Source organism: Melanotaenia boesemani, chromosome 2, assembly GCF_017639745.1.
Source record: "Melanotaenia boesemani isolate fMelBoe1 chromosome 2, fMelBoe1.pri, whole genome shotgun sequence".
Classification (NCBI taxonomy): Eukaryota; Metazoa; Chordata; class Actinopteri; order Atheriniformes; family Melanotaeniidae; genus Melanotaenia; species Melanotaenia boesemani.
In genome coordinates, this window is record NC_055683.1 from 27,448,184 (window position 1) to 27,466,865 (window position 18,682).

The 18,682-nt window shown below is 39.3% G+C and overlaps 5 protein-coding genes across 5 annotated transcripts; 4 read left to right on the plus strand and 1 right to left on the minus strand.

The window, feature by feature from the left end:
- Nucleotides 1–1,565: 1,565 nt before the first annotated feature.
- Nucleotides 1,566–2,979, plus strand: rasd2 (RASD family member 2). Its single transcript, XM_042005914.1, has 2 exons — nucleotides 1,566–2,168; nucleotides 2,306–2,979. Exons 1-2 carry the CDS (start codon nucleotides 1,631–1,633, stop codon nucleotides 2,821–2,823), a joined length of 1,056 nt encoding a protein of 351 aa, XP_041861848.1. The 5' UTR covers nucleotides 1,566–1,630; the 3' UTR covers nucleotides 2,824–2,979.
- A 367-nt stretch (nucleotides 2,980–3,346) lies between these two features.
- Nucleotides 3,347–7,781, minus strand: rsad1 (radical S-adenosyl methionine domain containing 1). Its single transcript, XM_042005708.1, has 9 exons — nucleotides 7,438–7,781; nucleotides 7,019–7,152; nucleotides 6,723–6,927; nucleotides 6,278–6,643; nucleotides 5,359–5,422; nucleotides 5,123–5,270; nucleotides 4,802–4,856; nucleotides 4,593–4,696; nucleotides 3,347–4,376 (listed from the first exon to the last, which is right to left on the minus strand). Exons 1-9 carry the CDS (start codon nucleotides 7,576–7,578, stop codon nucleotides 4,223–4,225), a joined length of 1,371 nt encoding a protein of 456 aa, XP_041861642.1. The 5' UTR covers nucleotides 7,579–7,781; the 3' UTR covers nucleotides 3,347–4,222.
- Nucleotides 7,782–9,094: 1,313 nt separating this feature from the next.
- On the plus strand, nucleotides 9,095–10,585 carry LOC121652838 (GTPase IMAP family member 5). The gene is made up of 2 exons (XM_042005902.1): nucleotides 9,095–9,213; nucleotides 9,526–10,585. Exons 1-2 carry the CDS (start codon nucleotides 9,195–9,197, stop codon nucleotides 10,560–10,562), a joined length of 1,056 nt encoding a protein of 351 aa, XP_041861836.1. The 5' UTR covers nucleotides 9,095–9,194; the 3' UTR covers nucleotides 10,563–10,585.
- Nucleotides 10,586–11,177: 592 nt separating this feature from the next.
- Nucleotides 11,178–14,444, plus strand: btr02 (bloodthirsty-related gene family, member 2). Its single transcript, XM_042005733.1, has 7 exons — nucleotides 11,178–11,278; nucleotides 12,719–12,989; nucleotides 13,066–13,143; nucleotides 13,239–13,472; nucleotides 13,569–13,695; nucleotides 13,777–13,803; nucleotides 13,894–14,444. The coding sequence occupies exons 2-7, from the start codon at nucleotides 12,720–12,722 to the stop codon at nucleotides 14,436–14,438; spliced, it is 1,281 nt and encodes a 426-aa protein (XP_041861667.1). The 5' UTR covers nucleotides 11,178–11,278; nucleotide 12,719; the 3' UTR covers nucleotides 14,439–14,444.
- Nucleotides 14,445–16,260: 1,816 nt separating this feature from the next.
- cldnk (claudin k) lies at nucleotides 16,261–17,348 on the plus strand. Its single transcript, XM_042006262.1, has one exon. It carries the CDS (start codon nucleotides 16,261–16,263, stop codon nucleotides 16,906–16,908), a length of 648 nt encoding a protein of 215 aa, XP_041862196.1. The 3' UTR covers nucleotides 16,909–17,348.
- Nucleotides 17,349–18,682: the final 1,334 nt, after the last annotated feature.

Genomic DNA, 18,682 nt, shown 5'->3' on the forward strand with positions numbered 1-18,682 from the left:
CAATGCTTGTCATGGACTTTCCACTACAGCCATCTAACCTCAGCTGCTTTGAATATTTATTTATCATTTTAAGACCAACAAAGTCAAATATTCCTGACAACAGAAACGTTTTGAATCAGATTTGGATAATGCATGGATAGCATAAGCATGGAACACCTCAGATGATGCTGTCATATTTTACTTATATTATTCCTTTTTTTAATGTAATAATTTGAATTACTTTCGCCAAATAGAGAAAAGTATCATTACCAATGGTTTCAGACTTTTTTGATTACCTCAAACTCATTAGCAAATAATGATGTACTGTATGCCAAAATGTTGCTCCTTTGTCAATGTTTTCCATAATTTTCTAGTGAAAGTAAATGGCACACTGACTGGAATGAAATAAATGACTATGTGCTCCATCCATTCTGAGTGTCCTTGAATCTGCTGAAAAGGAGTGTTTGACCAAGAAAAAGCCAGAGTTTTATAACATGTTCTAGCTTCTGCAATTCACTTGGCATTTCTTCACATTAATAATAGTGTATGTCCTTCGGCTTTCACTGTGTTCTCTCACTACATATTTTCTCTAAAATATCTGTTTAGCTTCTGATGCAAGTGAATGCTTTCACTTTCTGATGAATACAGCCTCATTTTTTGTAAAGGTTGGGCTGTACTTTAGTTGAACAAAAGAAACAAAATCTTTGTGAGAATGGCTACACAGCTCCCTAAATATCTTCAGAAAAAAAGTTTGAAAAAGGTTAAGGCTATAACTTGGTGGTGAAGCTCCAAGACTTCCAGAATAAGTATCTATAGGAACACAGTGGAAATTAATCACAGCAGAGTAATAACATATGTTTGAAGCTGGAAGTGGTGCAGAGGACTCATCATCCAGGTCTGTGAATCACAGATCAGAGCGTGAGCTATCTCCAGCTCCACAGCAAGTCGTGATTATAATATAAATGAGTCTCTACAAGCACTAAACAATAAAATCATAGTAGCACTGATATGTCAGTAGGGAAATCTATCTTTGTCCCTCAATGGGGGGTGACTGTTAAATAACACATAAAAATACATAACACAGTCTGAAAGCAAAACAAATTATTATTGTCACCATAAGAGCATTACAGGAAATTACAGTAGATGAGCACAATTAACCAGTGCCTGTACTTCACGCCTCCAGTGTCCATGTCCAGAGAGATTTGGACAATTATCCGGACTCTATCCATTAGTTTATAATCCATCGATTTATCCATAATGAGACAAGAGGCACCTGCATGTATGGTGCTAAAAATAGAGGAGTACATTTAATGATAGGTTTGAACATATCAGAGTGCTTGTGTTAATGAGTGTTTGTCTTAGAACAAATTGTTCAAGAGTTTAAATGAAATCTGTTTTGTTCATTTTGAACAGCAGGTTATTCACCTTCACTCAGATGTATCTACAGCAATTTTTAAGTAAGAAAATGCACCTTTTTATTTATAGGAGTGGGGGGGCTTCATGCTTCTATAAAAGGAATGCTTTCTGAATGAGACTGATGACGCAGAAACTGCCGAGTGGAAGTATAAAAGATCACACTCGGCTCTGTTTCAGTGGACACATGGGGGAGCAGCCGATGATCAGTATTCGATAGCCTTCAAAGAGCAGAGAGATGAACACAACTGAGAAGTTTTACCTTCCCGTTGATGGCATCCTCGAGTCGTTCAACTCCTTTACAGGGCATCGGTTTCTTACTGCGCATCCATTTCTCCACAGCGCAACTCTCACTCCAGTTTTCCAGCACACCAAAGTCTCAAATTTATCTAAAACAGGCATGGGCATCATCAAAACGGTCAAAGGCTACTGGAGAGGGCAGGATAAGAGAGTGGTTGTGCGCAGATCCTCAAGCTCTGGCAATCGGCAAGTGTCGACGGATCGACTCCCGAAAAGTTCAGTGGATCTCTCGGAGCTGGGTCAGACCAAGTCCAGGAACTGTCACAGAATAGTTGTGCTTGGGGCGCCCAGAGTAGGTAAAACCAACATCCTGCGGCGGTTCTTAGGTGAAGACTATGAAGAGCAATATGAGCCCACGGTGGAGGACTTCTACAGAAAGCTGTTCCACATTGGAGGGGAGGCGTACCAGGTGGATCTCCTGGATGCTTCGAGTGAGAGAGACTTCCCTGCAAAGCGGAGACTGTCCATCCTGACGGGTAAGAAGTAATGAGGAGAAGGATGGGGTGTATAGGCATGCAATTTGACAAGATAATTTGGGAATTCATCTTTTTGTTTATTTGTATTTTTGGGCTTAATGACAAAAAAATAATGAATGATTTCTTTCTCTCAACAGCTGACATCTTTCTGCTCGTCTTCAGTTTGGATGACAGAGAGTCTTTGGATGAAGTCCGTGAGCTGCTCAACGAGATCAAAGCTGCGAAGGCAAAGTTACTCAAATCAAACCATCCAATGAGAGTGCCAGCCGTAGTATGTGGGAATAAAGCGGACCTAGACGCTCGGAGGGTCGTCAGTCGATCAGAGGTAGTTAAAATCCTCGGCGAGGACGTCCCCTTCTTCGAAACCTCCGCTAAAAACGGCATCGGACTGGAAGGTGTGTTCAGAGCTCTGGCCACATTGGGTGGTCTACCTGACGAGACCAGCCCGTCGCAGCATCAGATGATACCCATCCTCTCCTACCAGTCTATGTGCATCAGCAAGCGAGGCAGGAGGAGGAGACACTCGCGGGGACTCAGCGCGCCCTGCGCCGCCGTGGACCCTCTTGCGCGCCGCCCGAGCTTCACCAGCGACCTGCGGCTGGTGCTTGGATCAAGCACCAAACACAAAAAACCCGAGATGTGTCAGATTCAATGAATTATGAAACTTCTCGATAAAACAAATTGTGGTAGTATACTGCAATATCATATATGTAAGGAGTTATACTCCTATAGCACCTGGCCGGACCGGTGCGTTCTTATTTTGGTTTTGTATGTATTATATGATCATTTAATAAAAGTTGATAAGCTCTAATTGTCACGCTTGCTTTTTAATCATATATTCCAATAATAATTTAATCATTTTAATATCAAATTTGGTAAAGAAGATGATTAAATGAGGCAGATAAGTATTTGAATTACTATATCAGCGCAGGGAATCATTTATTGCGAAGTGATTATGTAAAACCTGAGCAGAGGTGTGTGTGGGAGGGAGCTCTACTGCGGCAGAAAATGACTCAAAAATCGACCTTAAACGTCTTAAAATATTTGCAACAGACATTGTTCGCAGTTGAGAGCGCCCACAGCGTTGAAGAAGGTGACATAAAGTCATTCTACCTTATAAAATCAGTTATACAATGCGTTTTAATCATCCCCGCTGAGTCATCATACAGTATTATCAGGAAACAAGGCGTTAAAGCATCGTTTATACAAGAAGAGGAGGGGAGTGAAAATAGGAGCAGTGATGAAATCAGCACCATGGAGAGAACCCACTGGGCGATTTCTCAGATCTTAAAGGGCATCATCAATTCCAACACTCCTGACAAATTAGTGGGTCAGTCATATTTCACAACAGTTTACAGCAAATGCTGCTGCATCACATTTCCTTCTGAATCATTGATTAATTTCCTTCTAATTTAAAATCAAATTAACAGTAAATTAAACTGTTTCACAAAGGAAGCTTTACTCTAGCTGGGTTTAATTCAATACACACGCATTTACTAATCTAACAATAGTTAGAAAGGATTTTCTTTGTAAAATGTAGTTTATTTGTAAGTATTCTGATCATGGTTGCCATTTAAATAAGCAGGAAGCTTTATTCATCATGTTTATTTACAAAGGCAGCAAATATTACATGAATTCTCTGGAGACACATCTGAACAGGTTCTCATATCAGCCCAATTTCCTGTTTAATGACAGAATAATAATGATGCTCAGATGGCTGTAAAATGACTTAATGAGTTATTTCCTGCATGCGAATGAATTAAATGATAAGAAGCATTTAAAAGAAAAACTAACATCTGATATTTCAAATATCATTAAGGGGCAATAAGACAAGAAACTGCAGGATAATAATAATGAGTAATGGATTAGACTTTTATAACTCCTTGCAAGGCACCCGGAATGCTGTACATTGAATACAGGAAGCTGATATTTCTGCAGAAATTCTGCTGGTATGTAGACATCTTTTATCTGTATATTTAATCGGGTTCTGTCAGCCTCAACCAAACCCACAAACAAGCTCTCTATAAAGTTATTTGCCCCCATTAACATAACTGTCATCGAGGATTGGAGTTTGTCTTGGTTTGTACACCAGCACTCATAGAAGCTTTCCTATGTAGAGTACAAAGTATTTGCCTTTCGAGCTCCACCAGCAGCACTGGAAGTATGCTGTCCAGTAAGGCCAGACCTTCCCAGGAACATCGCAGACCTCTGACAAGGAAAAGATAAAAACAAATTGAGAAAATTATAGAACATTTCCTGGTTCCAGCCTCTCAAATTTGAGGATAAAATGCTTGTTTTTAGTATTTCTGTTGTCCAATTACCATTTTTAGGTTTAAGTTCAAGGGCTGTAGGAAATGATAACAGACTACTACTACTACTACTGTTAGCAATGCAAAAAGCATAAAATTTTAGATTTGGTATCACCTGTCATCAAGAATGAGCTGTTCGCTCTGCAACAGCTCTTGGACATCGACAGATGCACTAAAAACTTCATGGAGGCCCATTTTAGGGCTAAACAAGTCCCAGTGCTGTAAAACACCAGAAAGTGATGACAAACTATCAATTCTCTGAATACAGAACATTTTCTTCAGTGAAATTCACACAGAAAGCAGAATGATTATTATGTGTTTCACCTTGTGATTAATGCCTTGTGTCATTCTCATCCCCATCACCAACACCTCCTCCAATCTGCCAAGCAAATAGCATTCAGAAGGGAGATTCACATGGTTTTGACTGCCACAAGGCCAAGTCTGATAATAGCATGGTACAAGGACAAAATGTTTGAGGGAACAAGCACATTTACAGAGACCTCAAAACACTGCCGCTCACATGTTCTGTCACTTGGCCGAAAACTTTTGCATTTCACACATGCAGAGAATTTCTAGAATCTGCAGCTGTCTTCTTGTGTTACAGCCAAAAAATACTCATCGCAAGACACAATGTGTCAAGCTCACAGTGAAAGATGTCTCAGTTGTATCCGCCTCCGTGTCCCATGTCCCCTCTGTTGGACTTCACGGATCCACACATCAGGCTCCAGAGTCTGGGTCCGAGCCTCGCGAACAGCACTTCCCTCTCCGAGAGGAACAAACCGTCCGTGTGCACCTGTTACATTCAAATAAACAAACAAAAAAATTAATTTTCCACAAGCATGATCAATATGATTTATTGCTTTCAGTCTAGATAATATCACCTGGGCCGATACCGATGTATTGCTTTCCTTTCCAGTAGCTCAAGTTGTGATGACTCACTGATTTCTACACAACATAAAGGAGAGTGTCAATGTGCTGCTGCGAACGGTTCACTCAGACATGTTTATGAGGTAATATGGAGCCAATTGGAGAAAAACTCTGCCATGTTGACGAAGCTTGATGAAGATAACACAAGAAAAACAAGTAATAAAGCTCAATAATGCTTAATAATATCCCTTTAATTAACAAAGCATTGCGCAGCTTTGGTTTTAGAGGCAATCACATTTGGAATTTTCTCATTTTCTTTAATGTGTGTTTGCTGGAGGGGTGTTATTTACCTTCTTTTTTAGAAGGTGAAACATTATTCATGTGCATTTAATTAAGAAAATCACTTTAAAATTCTCAGTTATAATAGTTTTCAAATACATTTAGCTGAAAACTAAAGATTGATAAGTCATGTCAACTTAAAAATATTCTCATAATTCTTTTTCACAAAGCTCTGAGCACTAAATATAACACTGGACTGCATGTTGCAAGTCTTAGGGATTGTACATTGGACCAAACATGTTAGAGTGTTTACAAACTCTGCAAATCTGTAACATTTTCTTTTGCTTCCTTGATGAAGAATTTAAGCTGCTCCACTGATAGTGACAGGTTGTGACAACAGGGGCCCACTTTGAAACCTGGAAACTTGGAATTTGTGCAAAAATGATTAAATAAGCAAGACCTTTCCTGAAGAAGATGTGAGATGGGTAGCAGCTTTTGTTGCTTTATGTATGAGTCAACACTGACAGTATAACATGAACATGAATGCACTTTTGTGGCACCAAAAATAATGACTTTAAAAGTGTGACATTGTTTAGGAACTTTCTTCATTTTTTTAAGTGATACACATGATATGTCTTTCTTCTGGGGACTCACATGTCTTGCAAAGTTGGACACCTCATACTGCAAAAAGCCATGTTGGTGGAGAGCCTTCCTGGCACGCTGGTACATCTCTGCTGTTACTTCTTCAGCAGGCATGGTTACTCGTCCACACTGAACCTCTTTAAACAGCTGCGTACCTCTTTCAACAGTCAACTGATACAGAGACACGTGGTCATCGCACACTTTAAGCAGCCCAGACAGCTCATCTTCCCAGGACTCAACTGTCTGATTGGGTCTTCCAAACATGACATCCACTGACACCCTGCCAGGGCACAGCCTCCTGGCCTCTTCGATAGTTTGCAAAGACTCGTGAGAATTGTGATCTCTTCCCAGACTTTTCAAGTCCTCATCCTGTAAAGACTGGTGGATTGAACACATAAGTGAAATCCACTGACAACACTTTATTTTCTATAATTATTATTCCTTAGATTACAATTACCTGCACCCCAATGGAGAAACGATTCACCCCAGCATGATGGTAGCCCTCTAACCTCGACCTGCCGGTGGAGGTAGGGTTTACCTCGAGTGTAACCTCAGCCTCATCTGAGAGACCCACCTGCTGGGAAACAGTTTCGAGGATGGCAGCGATGGTTGAGGGGGGAGCCAGGCTTGGAGTCCCACCACCAAAAAACACAGAAGTGATGCTGTAAGTCAAAGCAAAGGATTATAAAGGGTTAAAAAAAAAAAAGTTTAATTTCATACTGGTTGATTAAATGTGGAAGTTATGGCACATACCGAGACACTTGACTGAGCTGCAGCAGTGTCTCAGTTTCTTTCTGAAGACACTCAGTCATGATGTGATGGTTGTTGTCTCTGGGTATATACTTGTTGAAATTACAGTAAGAGCACCTCCGGATACAATAAGGCCACTGCAGGAGGAGGGGGAGGGGGAGACATAATTTACTTGTATACTTAAATTTCCTTGAAAAATTAAGTAGACACACACATATCTATCTATCTATCTATCTATCTATCTATCTATCTATCTATCTATCTATCTATCTATCTATCTATCTACACACACACACACACACACATATATATATATATATATATATATATATGTATATATAATGTATTTTTATCGCCATTGAAAATCTAACAACTCTTTACTCAAAACGTTGGATAGTCAAGTTTGAACAACGCAAGCTCACGTGCACGTATAGAGACGCCTGCGTCGTGACATCTGGAGAGGTTGGCCATTCAGACACATCTTCAGCCACTTCACCGCCAGAAAATCGGCGCAGGCTGGGAGAGAGGACACGACTGGCCGCAAGAGACGTGTGTCTTATCATGTTGGAGACGTTTTGTTTCTCCTCGGACGGGTTTTAATTGTCTAAACGCGAGTGTGTCTCGTCTCTGGCGTGAAACTTGGTGTTGCAGTCTGTCCCCATTATAAACACCATAAACACACAAACTGTAGTGGTTTCTATGACAATCGTGGGACTACTGGACAGAGTAAAATCATACTTCGTTATTTTAGAGTGGCACTACGTTATTTCCGGTAGCAATGACGTCCCTCAAAACAGGAAATGCGTTGTATTATTTCCCTTTTACGAGTTACACATTTTTACCACACGGAGGCGCTGTTTTACCAGAACACACGTTTCTGTGATTAAATAATCAAAAGAAATGGCTGCAGTGCTACGGTCACATTACTGAACTCTACAATGGCTTTTAACTGCAGTGCAGATATATCATCCTGACTGTGTAGCAGTGCAAGTTACTGAGATTAACTATGTTGATTTGTTTTGATAAACTACTTATCTGGATGTATTTACAGGCATGTAAACCTGTAATGGTGTAAACTGATGGAGACAGTACTATTGAATTCATATGCATATACTTAGCACAAAAAGTAAGGAAGTTTAGGATTGTTTATTTATTTATTTATTTAATTGTTGGTGTACTCATATTAGAGAGAAGTACAACTGATGTCAGAAAAAAAACAAAAAGTGAAACTGTTTGAAAAACATTAATCCTTTAAGCCTGACCCAAGAGAAAAATGTCAAAAAGTCAAAAGTTTTTAGTGTGAAGTCTTTATTTGGCCCTTTAACAATATATGTTTTTGTATATTACCCTTTTTTATCATATCAAAATTATTACAGTGCATCATTGTATTATTGCATTCACCAGGGGTCAGAAGACAAATATCACATTGGTCACATATCACAACAGGGTTTTGAACCAAGTTTTTACCATAAAGTGATGGAAAGGGTTTTAGAAACTGCATATCAAATATGATACATAGAGTATTAAAGGATTAAAAGGTTTTAAAGTCCCCAAATGAAGATCTGCTTACACACCTGGGAGTATATATGATAACCTCTTTGAACCAGTTAAAAAAAACATTACATTAAATTATTTAAATTAAATTACCAGTAAGTCTTTTCCAGATACTGACATTTGCTGTTATGACACCCATCCACATTTGGAAGATATTTATGTTCCATTCACACAGGATCAAAGTACTTTAATGAGCTATTGATTACACTGGAAACCACCATGATCTGGCTCAGTGACAGCCTGGTAGGATTATGTTAAAGTGTTAGTGTGTAAAACATACGAGCATATATTTACATAAGGAGGTAGGGAAGAAAATGTTAAAATTACAAGTATATTAGTGGGTTATTCTCGTCTGTGTGATTTACATTAATATTTTACATTACAGTAATTTATTCAGTAATTGGTCTGGGAATTTTACAAGAGATGTCAATAAATGTGCATGTGATTACTATTGGCCCCTAAACCTGAGGGCATTTTCCAGTTGATATAAAATCTGATACCTAATTACTTTATCGACAGAGAGAGACAGAGAGGGGAAAAGGACAGGGGTAAATGTTTCTGCTGAATACATACCAGAGTGAGTCTAGTTCAGCCACAATACAGCAGAGGAGTGAATCTGTGTCAAATGGATAAGAGGAAGAAAGGTAAGCTCTCAGAATTAATAGGGAAAATAATGCAGGTATAATTGTACTTTATAGGTCTTATACTGAATTATATTAAGGATAGATTAACTAAATTCAAACTCAGTCATTTCTTTTTTGTTATCTATTTACTTTTTCTGTCTATTCTCTTGCACAAGTTATTATGCATGAACTTGGAAAGTACATATTCAGAAACGTTGGTTTAAAAACTTGATATACAATAATATGGATGGTTATACGCCACTGCAGGTTCATCGTACAGTTCAAATGGCATTACATCTTTCACAACTTAAACCATAATTAATGTTCTTCCAGGATCTGCTAAGGACTTGAGGCTCATGGTGGTTGGTAGCAGTGGACCCTCTCAGTTCCAACTAACCAATGCCATACTTGGAAGAGAGGAGTTCTCCAAGGATGTCACCAGCACTTCTTCCAGCATGAAGATGGTGGGAGAGCTCTCTGGTAGACGAGTGACTGTGGTGAACGGGCCAAACATCTATGACAAGGATATATCTCATGCAAAGAGGAAGATGGAGCTGAGGAGGTCTAAGTGCTTATGCATGCCTGGTCCTCATGCCTTTCTTGTTGCCTTTGATATGGAGAAAATCTCACTGAATGACATGAAAACAGTTACACTGCTAAAAAAGCGCTTTGGAAAAAACTGCTTTCAACACTGCATGGTCCTCCTGGCTTATGAAGGAAATCTGGATGGAGCTGCCTTGGAAAACAGGGTGAGGAAGACTGACTGGTACCTGAGAGAACTGATAGAGGGGTACAGTGGACGTTTTCATGTTTTCAACAAGAACTGGAGAGATCGAAGCCAGGAGAGAAGCCTGCTGCAGAAGATTGACTTGATGGTGGCTTCGTTAGGAGGGAGGTACTACTCCAGCAAAACTTTCCAGAAGGCAGAAGACAGCGTGAAGAAGGAGGAAAGGCGACTCAGGAAGAAGAGGGCAGGAGAGATTGAAAAGACATGGAATAACATGGAGAAGCATTATGTAGCAGAAGAGCTGTGTTCCCAGAAGGATACCTACATTGCTAATGTTGGTGCTGAGATCCAAACCAAAGCAGAGCTGGACAACAGCTGGCTCAGAACCTCCTTGGCCAGAGGACTGGGTACAGGCTTGGTTGTGGGGGCTGTTGTGGGTGCACTTTTTGGATATATTGAGGGGCCAGGAGGGATGGTTCTTTATGGTATTATTGGTGGGGCAGTAGGTGGATCTGCAGGAGGAACCGCTCAGGTAGCAATAAAACATATGGAGAACAGAGTAGCCCCACCCGCCAGACTCAACTTTAACTCAATCTTTATCAATCGCTTCTTCACAGCTCCTCGTTCACTACAATGTGATTAGATTTCTTTTTTTTTCGAAGAGAACATATTGCCTCAGATTTGTTCAAGTTAACTAGCACAGATTTTCAGGTTTTTAAGTTGTTACTGGAAATTCTGAGACAATTTGAAGCATGAATGCACCAACAAAGACCTAAAGGCTCTTCTTCATTTCTACTTTCAGAGATAAAATATCTTTACAAACCAAGAAAAGAAGTCTAGTAACTTCATTTCAAGCAGTTAGAATAATAAGTTAGGAATCTTTCTGGCTTAGACAGATGTTTTACTCAGAAAAGTTTTATTCACTTTCTTGTTTATTCTGCATGGTGATGACATGTATTATAGGATATTATAATAAAGTGCCACAAATTTGGCAAAAAAAAAAAAAAAAATTGGGGGGAATTCTAATGTTAAAGTCCATGAGTCTAAAGACAAAATATCATATCTGTTTAAAATATGAATTCTGTTAAAAATCTATTATAATCTATTATAAATATGATTTAATTAAATTTTTAAATTCAACCTACAGCATTTCCTGGTGTTTTTCCATGAGTTGAAGTATAGCTCAGATAACAGTAGGGTGGAGTTTCTTCTGTGTTTGCCATCGTTTAAAGCACTGCCTACTAGACAGCACACATACCTGAGCTTCCCTGTTCGGTGTTAACAAGCGCTGTCTCTTTGTATTATTACCTGAAGCTGTGAGAACAAGACGTACTGTGTGAAAAAGAACAACTGGTACAGGTAGGACCATATTTTACTTATTCGTTTAATTAAATCTGGCTTCTTTTTACTGTTTAAAAAAGCTAGCCACTTTATGATTTTCTGTCAGGCCACCGGGTTGTTTATGACCATGTTATATAACCAGATACAGTCTTAGATGTGAATACTTGGGAATCAAAACTGAGAAAGTTCAAATTACAAGCAAAGGAAGCCTAATATCTTATATTCAAATTATATTCTTGTAGTCTCTGCCATCTGTTAGGTTTTTAGTGTACCTCCTAAATGGTAGCTACCTGTTTGACAACATATTTATCTGCCTCCGTTGTCATTAGGTTTATCTTTCCTCAATCACAAAGAACTCAAATGCCAGTGGCAATGACAATGAACAACCAGTCAGAAGGGTAGGGTGTAAATAATTAAAATTACAAGCACATAACATTTCCTTATTTAACATGACAGAAATTACATGTCTCATTTACTCTCAGATATCCTGCTGCAGAGTTTCTAGTCAATACATCTGCTTAGATTTCTAACATTTTGTTGAGTTCTTGTTATTGAGCATTTATACTGTAATTCTGTTTTTAGCCATTTTCATATGTACAACTTGAATAATTTAATTTAAGTTATTTTTTTCTGTGCTTATTGTGCTCTTTACTCCATGTTTAAAATAAAAAGTAGTATACATGGAAAATAGATAAATGCCACGTTGGCTTAGAGCTGCATGGTGTGTGGTGGTTATCATTGTTGTTTCACAGCAACAAGATTCTTTCCTCCAGGTTTCCACCATCCAAAAACATGCATGTTATTTTAACCCGTTGTGAGTAAAGTGGAGATAAAAGTGCTCCTGCTGTTACAAACCAGCAGATTAAAGACACGTTGCACATGCCCCTTAGCAACAGCTCTTCGACTACTTTCTGGACTAATTATTTTCTTCCTTTGCTTTGCAAAATTAAATCAACTTGGAGTTTGAACTTAGATTAATGTTGAAATGAGATTATTCAGTCAATAGTGATACAAAGGTCTCTGGCTAATTTTCAAAGGCTTATCACAACTGTAAGACTTGAGCCAATTTACTCATGATATTAATGGCTGTTGAGTTTAATTTAGGTAAAGAGCATTAATTAGGTAGTGTGTGTGTACTAAGAAGACTATCAATAACCAAACCTTTATATATAAAATGCACGTTTTATGGATTCAGAAAATATTAGATATTGACAGTAAGTGTGAACATTATACTGTGTAATTCTGCTACATCTAAAGATCTTTGCTTAAAAGGCAACGTATAGTGTAGGAATATGTATTATGTGTATTATTAAGGAACACATTTCTTATATAAAAAGTGATGTCATTCCAGAACATTACTCCTCCAGATGCAAACATAGATTTCTTTGAATAAAATTAACAGGAAAAAAACTTTGTTTCATGCTTTGTTGACATTTTCTTTTCTTTTTTTTTTTTTAGTATGGCCTCTACCATCAGAGTCCTCCCGGAGAAGCACTTTATGTGCTTTCTGTGCAGAGACATCTTCACCAACCCAGTGACTATACCATGTGGACACAGTTTCTGCTTGTCCTGTCTCTGCCACTACTGGACACGACACCAGTCCAAATACTGTCCTGACTGTAGAAGAGTGTTTCCCGACAGGCCCGACCTCAGTGTCAACCACATCCTGGCAGATGTGTCTGATAACTATAGGAAGACTCGATCTCAAAAACCACATGATGAAGAGACGGTACTGTTTTGCTTTCATTAGTAATTTCATTAGTGTGTTAGGAATTGTTATTTATGTCAGTGTTGCATGTGTACAGGTTATGGATGTTGAGCAAATGGTTCAGGAAAGGCTGCAGAAGATAGAAAAGCTAAAATACTCCCTTGAGCTTCAGAAGGTGGGTTGAAAATGATCTAAAACAACTAAACTAAAATGCTTGTTTATTCCTAAAATAAAAAAAAACATAATTATTAAATGATGATTTCCATTTAGAGCTCTTACCTCCGGGAGGTACGGGAGAGTCAAAAGGTCTTCTCTGCCCTTGTAAATGCAATGGAGAAGAGTCACAAAGCAGTTGTTGCTGCAATTGAGGAGAAGCAGAAAGAAGAAGAGAGGAGAGTGGAAACACTGGTAAAAGAAATCAAACAGGAGATTCAGCAACTAAAGAAGGAGGTCAGTGAATCTGATCCTCTGGCTTCTGGTGATGACACAAAGCAAATTATATTGGTGAGTATCTTCGGATACTGCAGGTATCATGAAGATAATGGCGAGGCTTTATTGTTGAGCAATGCTGAACACTGTTTCCACCTGCTCTACATGTAGCCCTCTGACATGAAGGATTGGTCCAAGGTTACCATAGAAACAGACCCATGTGTTGGGGTCACCAGAAGAGCGCTGTCAGACATCCTAGAGATGACAAAGGCAGAGGTCAACAGGCTGTCAAAAGCTGGCAAGTAATGTTTCTTTAATGTTGTAGTTTAGTCCTTCTGAGATTAATTTAATGATCTTTTTTTCTGCTGCTCTTCTTTAGAACTTAAAAGAATAGAAAAATACACAGGTAAGATTTCCTCTGTGCACTTGTCAACAGTCTGGTTTCACATTGTTTGGTTCATTCTTTAAATGTTATTTTTCTCTCTTTTATTTTTAGTCGATGTCAACCTCAGTGGTAAGATAGCCCATCCCTTCCTGTCTGTCTCAGATGACAGAAAACAGGTGAGGCATACTAACAAGCTTCAGGAGGTGCCAGATAATCCCAAGCGCTTTGACCGTGTGCCCAACGTGCTGGCCAAAGAAAGTTTCAGCAGTGGGAGGTGCTACTGGGAAGTGGAAGTTGGGGAAAAAATTGAATGGAACCTGGGTGTTGCCAGACAGTCCATAAACAGGAAAGGCAAGTTCACTGTCTGTCCTGCTAATGGCTTCTGGACTTTGAGCCTGAAAGCTGGAGGTCAGTACGTTGCCAACACCTCACCTGTAACTTTGGTGGCTCTGGAGCATCGACCCAAGAAAGTGGGCATCTTCTTGGATTACACAGAAGGTTGTGTGTCCTTCTACTGTGCAGACTCTGGAGTCCACATTCACACCTTTGCAGATAAATTCTCTGATAGACTTCATCCATTCTTCAGTCCTGGTCGCCTGCATGGTGGCAGAAATGCAGCACCCTTAATCATCTCTTCTAGTTTTTGCAGCATCTGAGCTGCTATGCTTGTAAAGACCTTTTTCAAATGTATCTATTTTGTAAATATATGTATTAATTTAAAAATTCATCTGAAAATCTACAATGAACCTGAAATCAGCAAAGAACAGTAACAAAGAGGGCACATGAGGACCAACTCCTTACACTTGAAAACTTCAATGAAACCCATGAACAGATTGAAAAGAAAGAAAAGGGTTATAGAAAAAAGAAAGCTCTCATAAGCGAACAAATGAGTCAAAGTGGAATAAGAGGAGAAAGAGGGGATTGCTGAGCTGGATGGATGTGTGGGGCTGCAGGGTTGGGACAGAGGTTGACGAGGAGCTAGGAGGGAGGGCATTGCAAAACAGCAAGGCATTGTGCCCATACACCAGGCACTGGGAGACACACTTAAACACAGTCGTGCACACAAGCGCATGCTTCTGCCCACCGCCACACAGACTTGTGCTGGCATCTCTGAGGGCAGCCCCATCTTCAGTCCAGTCCATGGTGTGGAAGCTGATCGCTCCTTTCTGCTGCAGTTTACCCAATCTCTGAGATAGACCCTCCCAGCTCTGTGACCTTCTTCTTGACTCAGGACATTCACAATTCCACACATCCATCATTGGAAGGACGAGCAAACAACCACTAACCTGCTGATCATCTCCAGGAAAATCCAGCATATTTTATTAAAGGTAAATATCCTTAATGATGTCAAACGCATCAGTGGATGTTAAAATTGCCAAAATGTCACTTATGCAATTACCATGTGTAAAAATCTAATAATATAGTGATGTAATCTGTCTCCAAACATGTGTGCTATGCCACTATTGTATTATCCCAATGTAGAGGATTTTGGAGGCGAGTGTGTGTGATGCTATCAGTAGCTCTTTTCTCATTAGTGTTTGCAGTAATGTCTTGAGATTGGACACAGGTTGCAAAAAGTCCAAGGATCTCTCTGGAACTTCCAAGTGCTAAAAAGGGAAATTTATTTTCCGGTTTTTATAAACAATGTTTTAGAATAGAAAATAAAATTTATATTCAGTGTCACTTCACATATACAACCAAACAGGATGCAGTCCTATCAATGTAACAATGGGAGAGTCACTGTCATAGTTTTGTGGATCTCCCTTCTCGTTATACGAAGTGTAATATCTTTGTTTCACAGATTTATTTTAAATAGATGCATGCTTGTCAAGTATGGATCTACACAGTATATGTATACCCTTGATTGTAATTTTCATGGGGAAACGAGTGGATTAATCTTGTTTAGTTTAATTTACAGAAGTGATCAAATGAGAGAGTTATGATAAACAGATGACACAGGTCCTGCTGGCCCACTCTACAAGCTTTCATGAAAGATGCTTGTGTTCAGAATCTCCTCATGTTTTTTCTGATAATCCACTCACCCGGCAAGGCGTAGCTCGACACCCACAACTGTGTCAAAGAAGGCTATTATCTGTGCTTCTCAGTGGAATTCACTTAACATGAGCCTCTCTGCTTGTTTCCAAATATTTATGATAAATATGTGCTTCATTAATCTTTTCAAGCTTCATTAGCATGGTGATCGTTATCCAGTAGCTTCTAGCTGTCAGATTTGATACACTTGTTGTCTGACATCTAAATAAATAAAATGGTTAAATTTTTCTGTATTTTCTCAATTTCAGAAGCCGTCCTCGTATAAGACAAGCTGACCTCATTAACATCGTCATCACAGACAGAAGATCCAGAGGTGGACCCCATTTTCAACAAGACTGTCACTTTCTTTGTGGGAAAAGAAATTAACCTTCTGTAACAGAGACTGATTTAAAACCAAGTCCATCTGATTCAAACAAAACCTTCATCATGGCAACAACAGGCATGCAGTTGCTGGGCCTGATCCTGTCCATTGTGGGCTGGGTGGGTGGGGCAGTAGTGTGTGCCATCCCCCTGTGGAGGGTCACCGCCTTCATTGGTAACAACATAGTGACAGCTCAGATCATATGGGAAGGTCTTTGGATGAATTGCATAGTGCAAAGTACAGGTCAGATCCAGTGTAAGGTGTACGATAGCTTGCTGGCTCTGCCCAGTGACATGCAGGCTGCCCGTGGTCTTACTGTGTTCTCGATCCTGCTCTGTGGTCTGGCTCTGGCTCTGGGAGTCCTTGGAGTCAAGTGCACTAAATGCATAGGTGTAAACAGCCTCAAGGCACGTATCGCTCGCATTTCTGGCGCCCTTTTTGCGATCGCAGGGTTCCTGTACCTTGTGCCAGTCTGTTGGACTGCCCACTCCATCATCAGGGATTTCTATGATCCACATGTGGCAGCGCCACACAAGCGAGAGCTTGGGCCTGCTCTTTACATCGGCTGGGGAGCATCAGCCTTGCTTCTCATTGGGGGATCTCTGCTCTACGCAGGATCAAGTCCCCCTGGCATCCCAGGATCTCCCACCTTCAGCAGTGGAGAAAGCAGTCCCCGTAGGGCACCTGCCACACAAGTCAAAGGTTACGTCTGAACGCCCTCAAGTTCCACAAATTCACCTCAAATGATGAGAAACCTGTTTTTACTCCTCTTGAATTTTCTCCCCATCATTATTTACATGTAATGTTACTCCAGTTTACTTTTTCTCTTCGAAAATACACAGGAGGCTGTATAGGGAACATTTAATTTATTTTATTATTTCATACCTGATATTGTTCAGTAACCATTTTTTCTGTCTGTCAGTAAAATAAAATAAAATTGTATCCTCTGTGCAGGAAAAATGTGTGCGTTGACATTTTTACAAATATAAAACACTCTTAAAAATCTCTGTTTTATGTGTTTGCTAAGTAAAGATTATAATAGTACTACATTAATAATAGTTTTTTTTTTAGAAAAAAATCTTCGACTCATTTATGTAAACACTACTGCTGGTTGGAAAAGAACAATAGAACAATGAAGATGTTTGTACATTTACTTGTGGTGCCATATTGTTGTGTGTGTGTTGTCCTGTCTCCTATCTCCTCTTTCCTGTTTCAGCTACTCTGTGCCAGGGACAAAGAAAAATACAATATTTTTCTTATACAGAGTGAAAATCCTGGTATCTCCTAGTGAAACGTCACATAAATTAAACCTGCTGATCTCAACACGCTGCCTCTTTCTTAGAACCACAATGGACATTAACTCACTCATGAAACTGAATCTTAGATATCCCACCAGATGTGTTGTTAAACACAAACATGATCCACTCTCAGAATGGGTTGGTGTGCACTAGAGTGCCTATCTGTGTGTAACGTGGGCTGTTACAAGCATCGCTGGAAGAAATCTTTATTCATGAGACATTGTTGTTTTCCCTCAGATAGACCTCCTTTACTTTAAACTAAAGCATTATCATCCACAGACAGTGAAAACTAATTCAGTGGCTTTTTATTAACAACCATCAATGCACATGCTGCTTTTCAACTCAGACATTTTTTTAATTAAATGGTGGACGTGGATTGAAAGGCACATGTTGCTCTATCAGTTTTCTTTTTTCTGTCTGTGACAGCAGAGGACAGAGAGACACAATGCCACTATATACAGCATTACAGCACCACAGCAACAATGGCAGTCAGTGTTCCAAGTGCCAGGTAGTGACTCATACATGACCTAAGTAGGCCTATACCAGTGGTAGAGTCATGCTGTGAATACTGTATGTCTGCTATTTTACTGTATGCTTGCAAAAAAAAAAAGATAGAATGGAACAAGTGTACTTTTTATACTGTAATTATTCAGATGTCCTGGGATTACTTTAAGCTATGATGCCATGAAAATGACCATGAAAAAAACAGTGAATCATACGCTTTTATAAATTCTCAGGGAGGTCTTCCATGTATAGGCTAGCTAAACAGTGAAAGAATAATATCTTTTCACTTTTCACCACTTGGCTTTTTGGAATATTACTGTTCTGTGTCCAGGTCAACTGAGATCTACTTAAATGTAGATCTTAAAACAAATATATGCTTTGAATGATATTTTTTCTTAAGATAGTCTCACATTTAAAGTGAAAGGTGATTTTGTTGGCATACATTAAACTGAGTAAAGCTCATATGCAAAGGTTTATTTTTACATGATGATAAATCATCTTTAAAGAAAGAGCTGAGTTATGCTATCAAAGATTAATTATACTTATGTACTTACCTTTTAAAACCTGAGGTCATCCAGTTGGGAAACGTTGAGAACAGATGGTGCCAAACTGTGAAAAATCCTTTCATTTTTGATTCCTGAACTGTCTGTATTAAAACCTCTCTAATTTTCTTCAGCTTCACTTT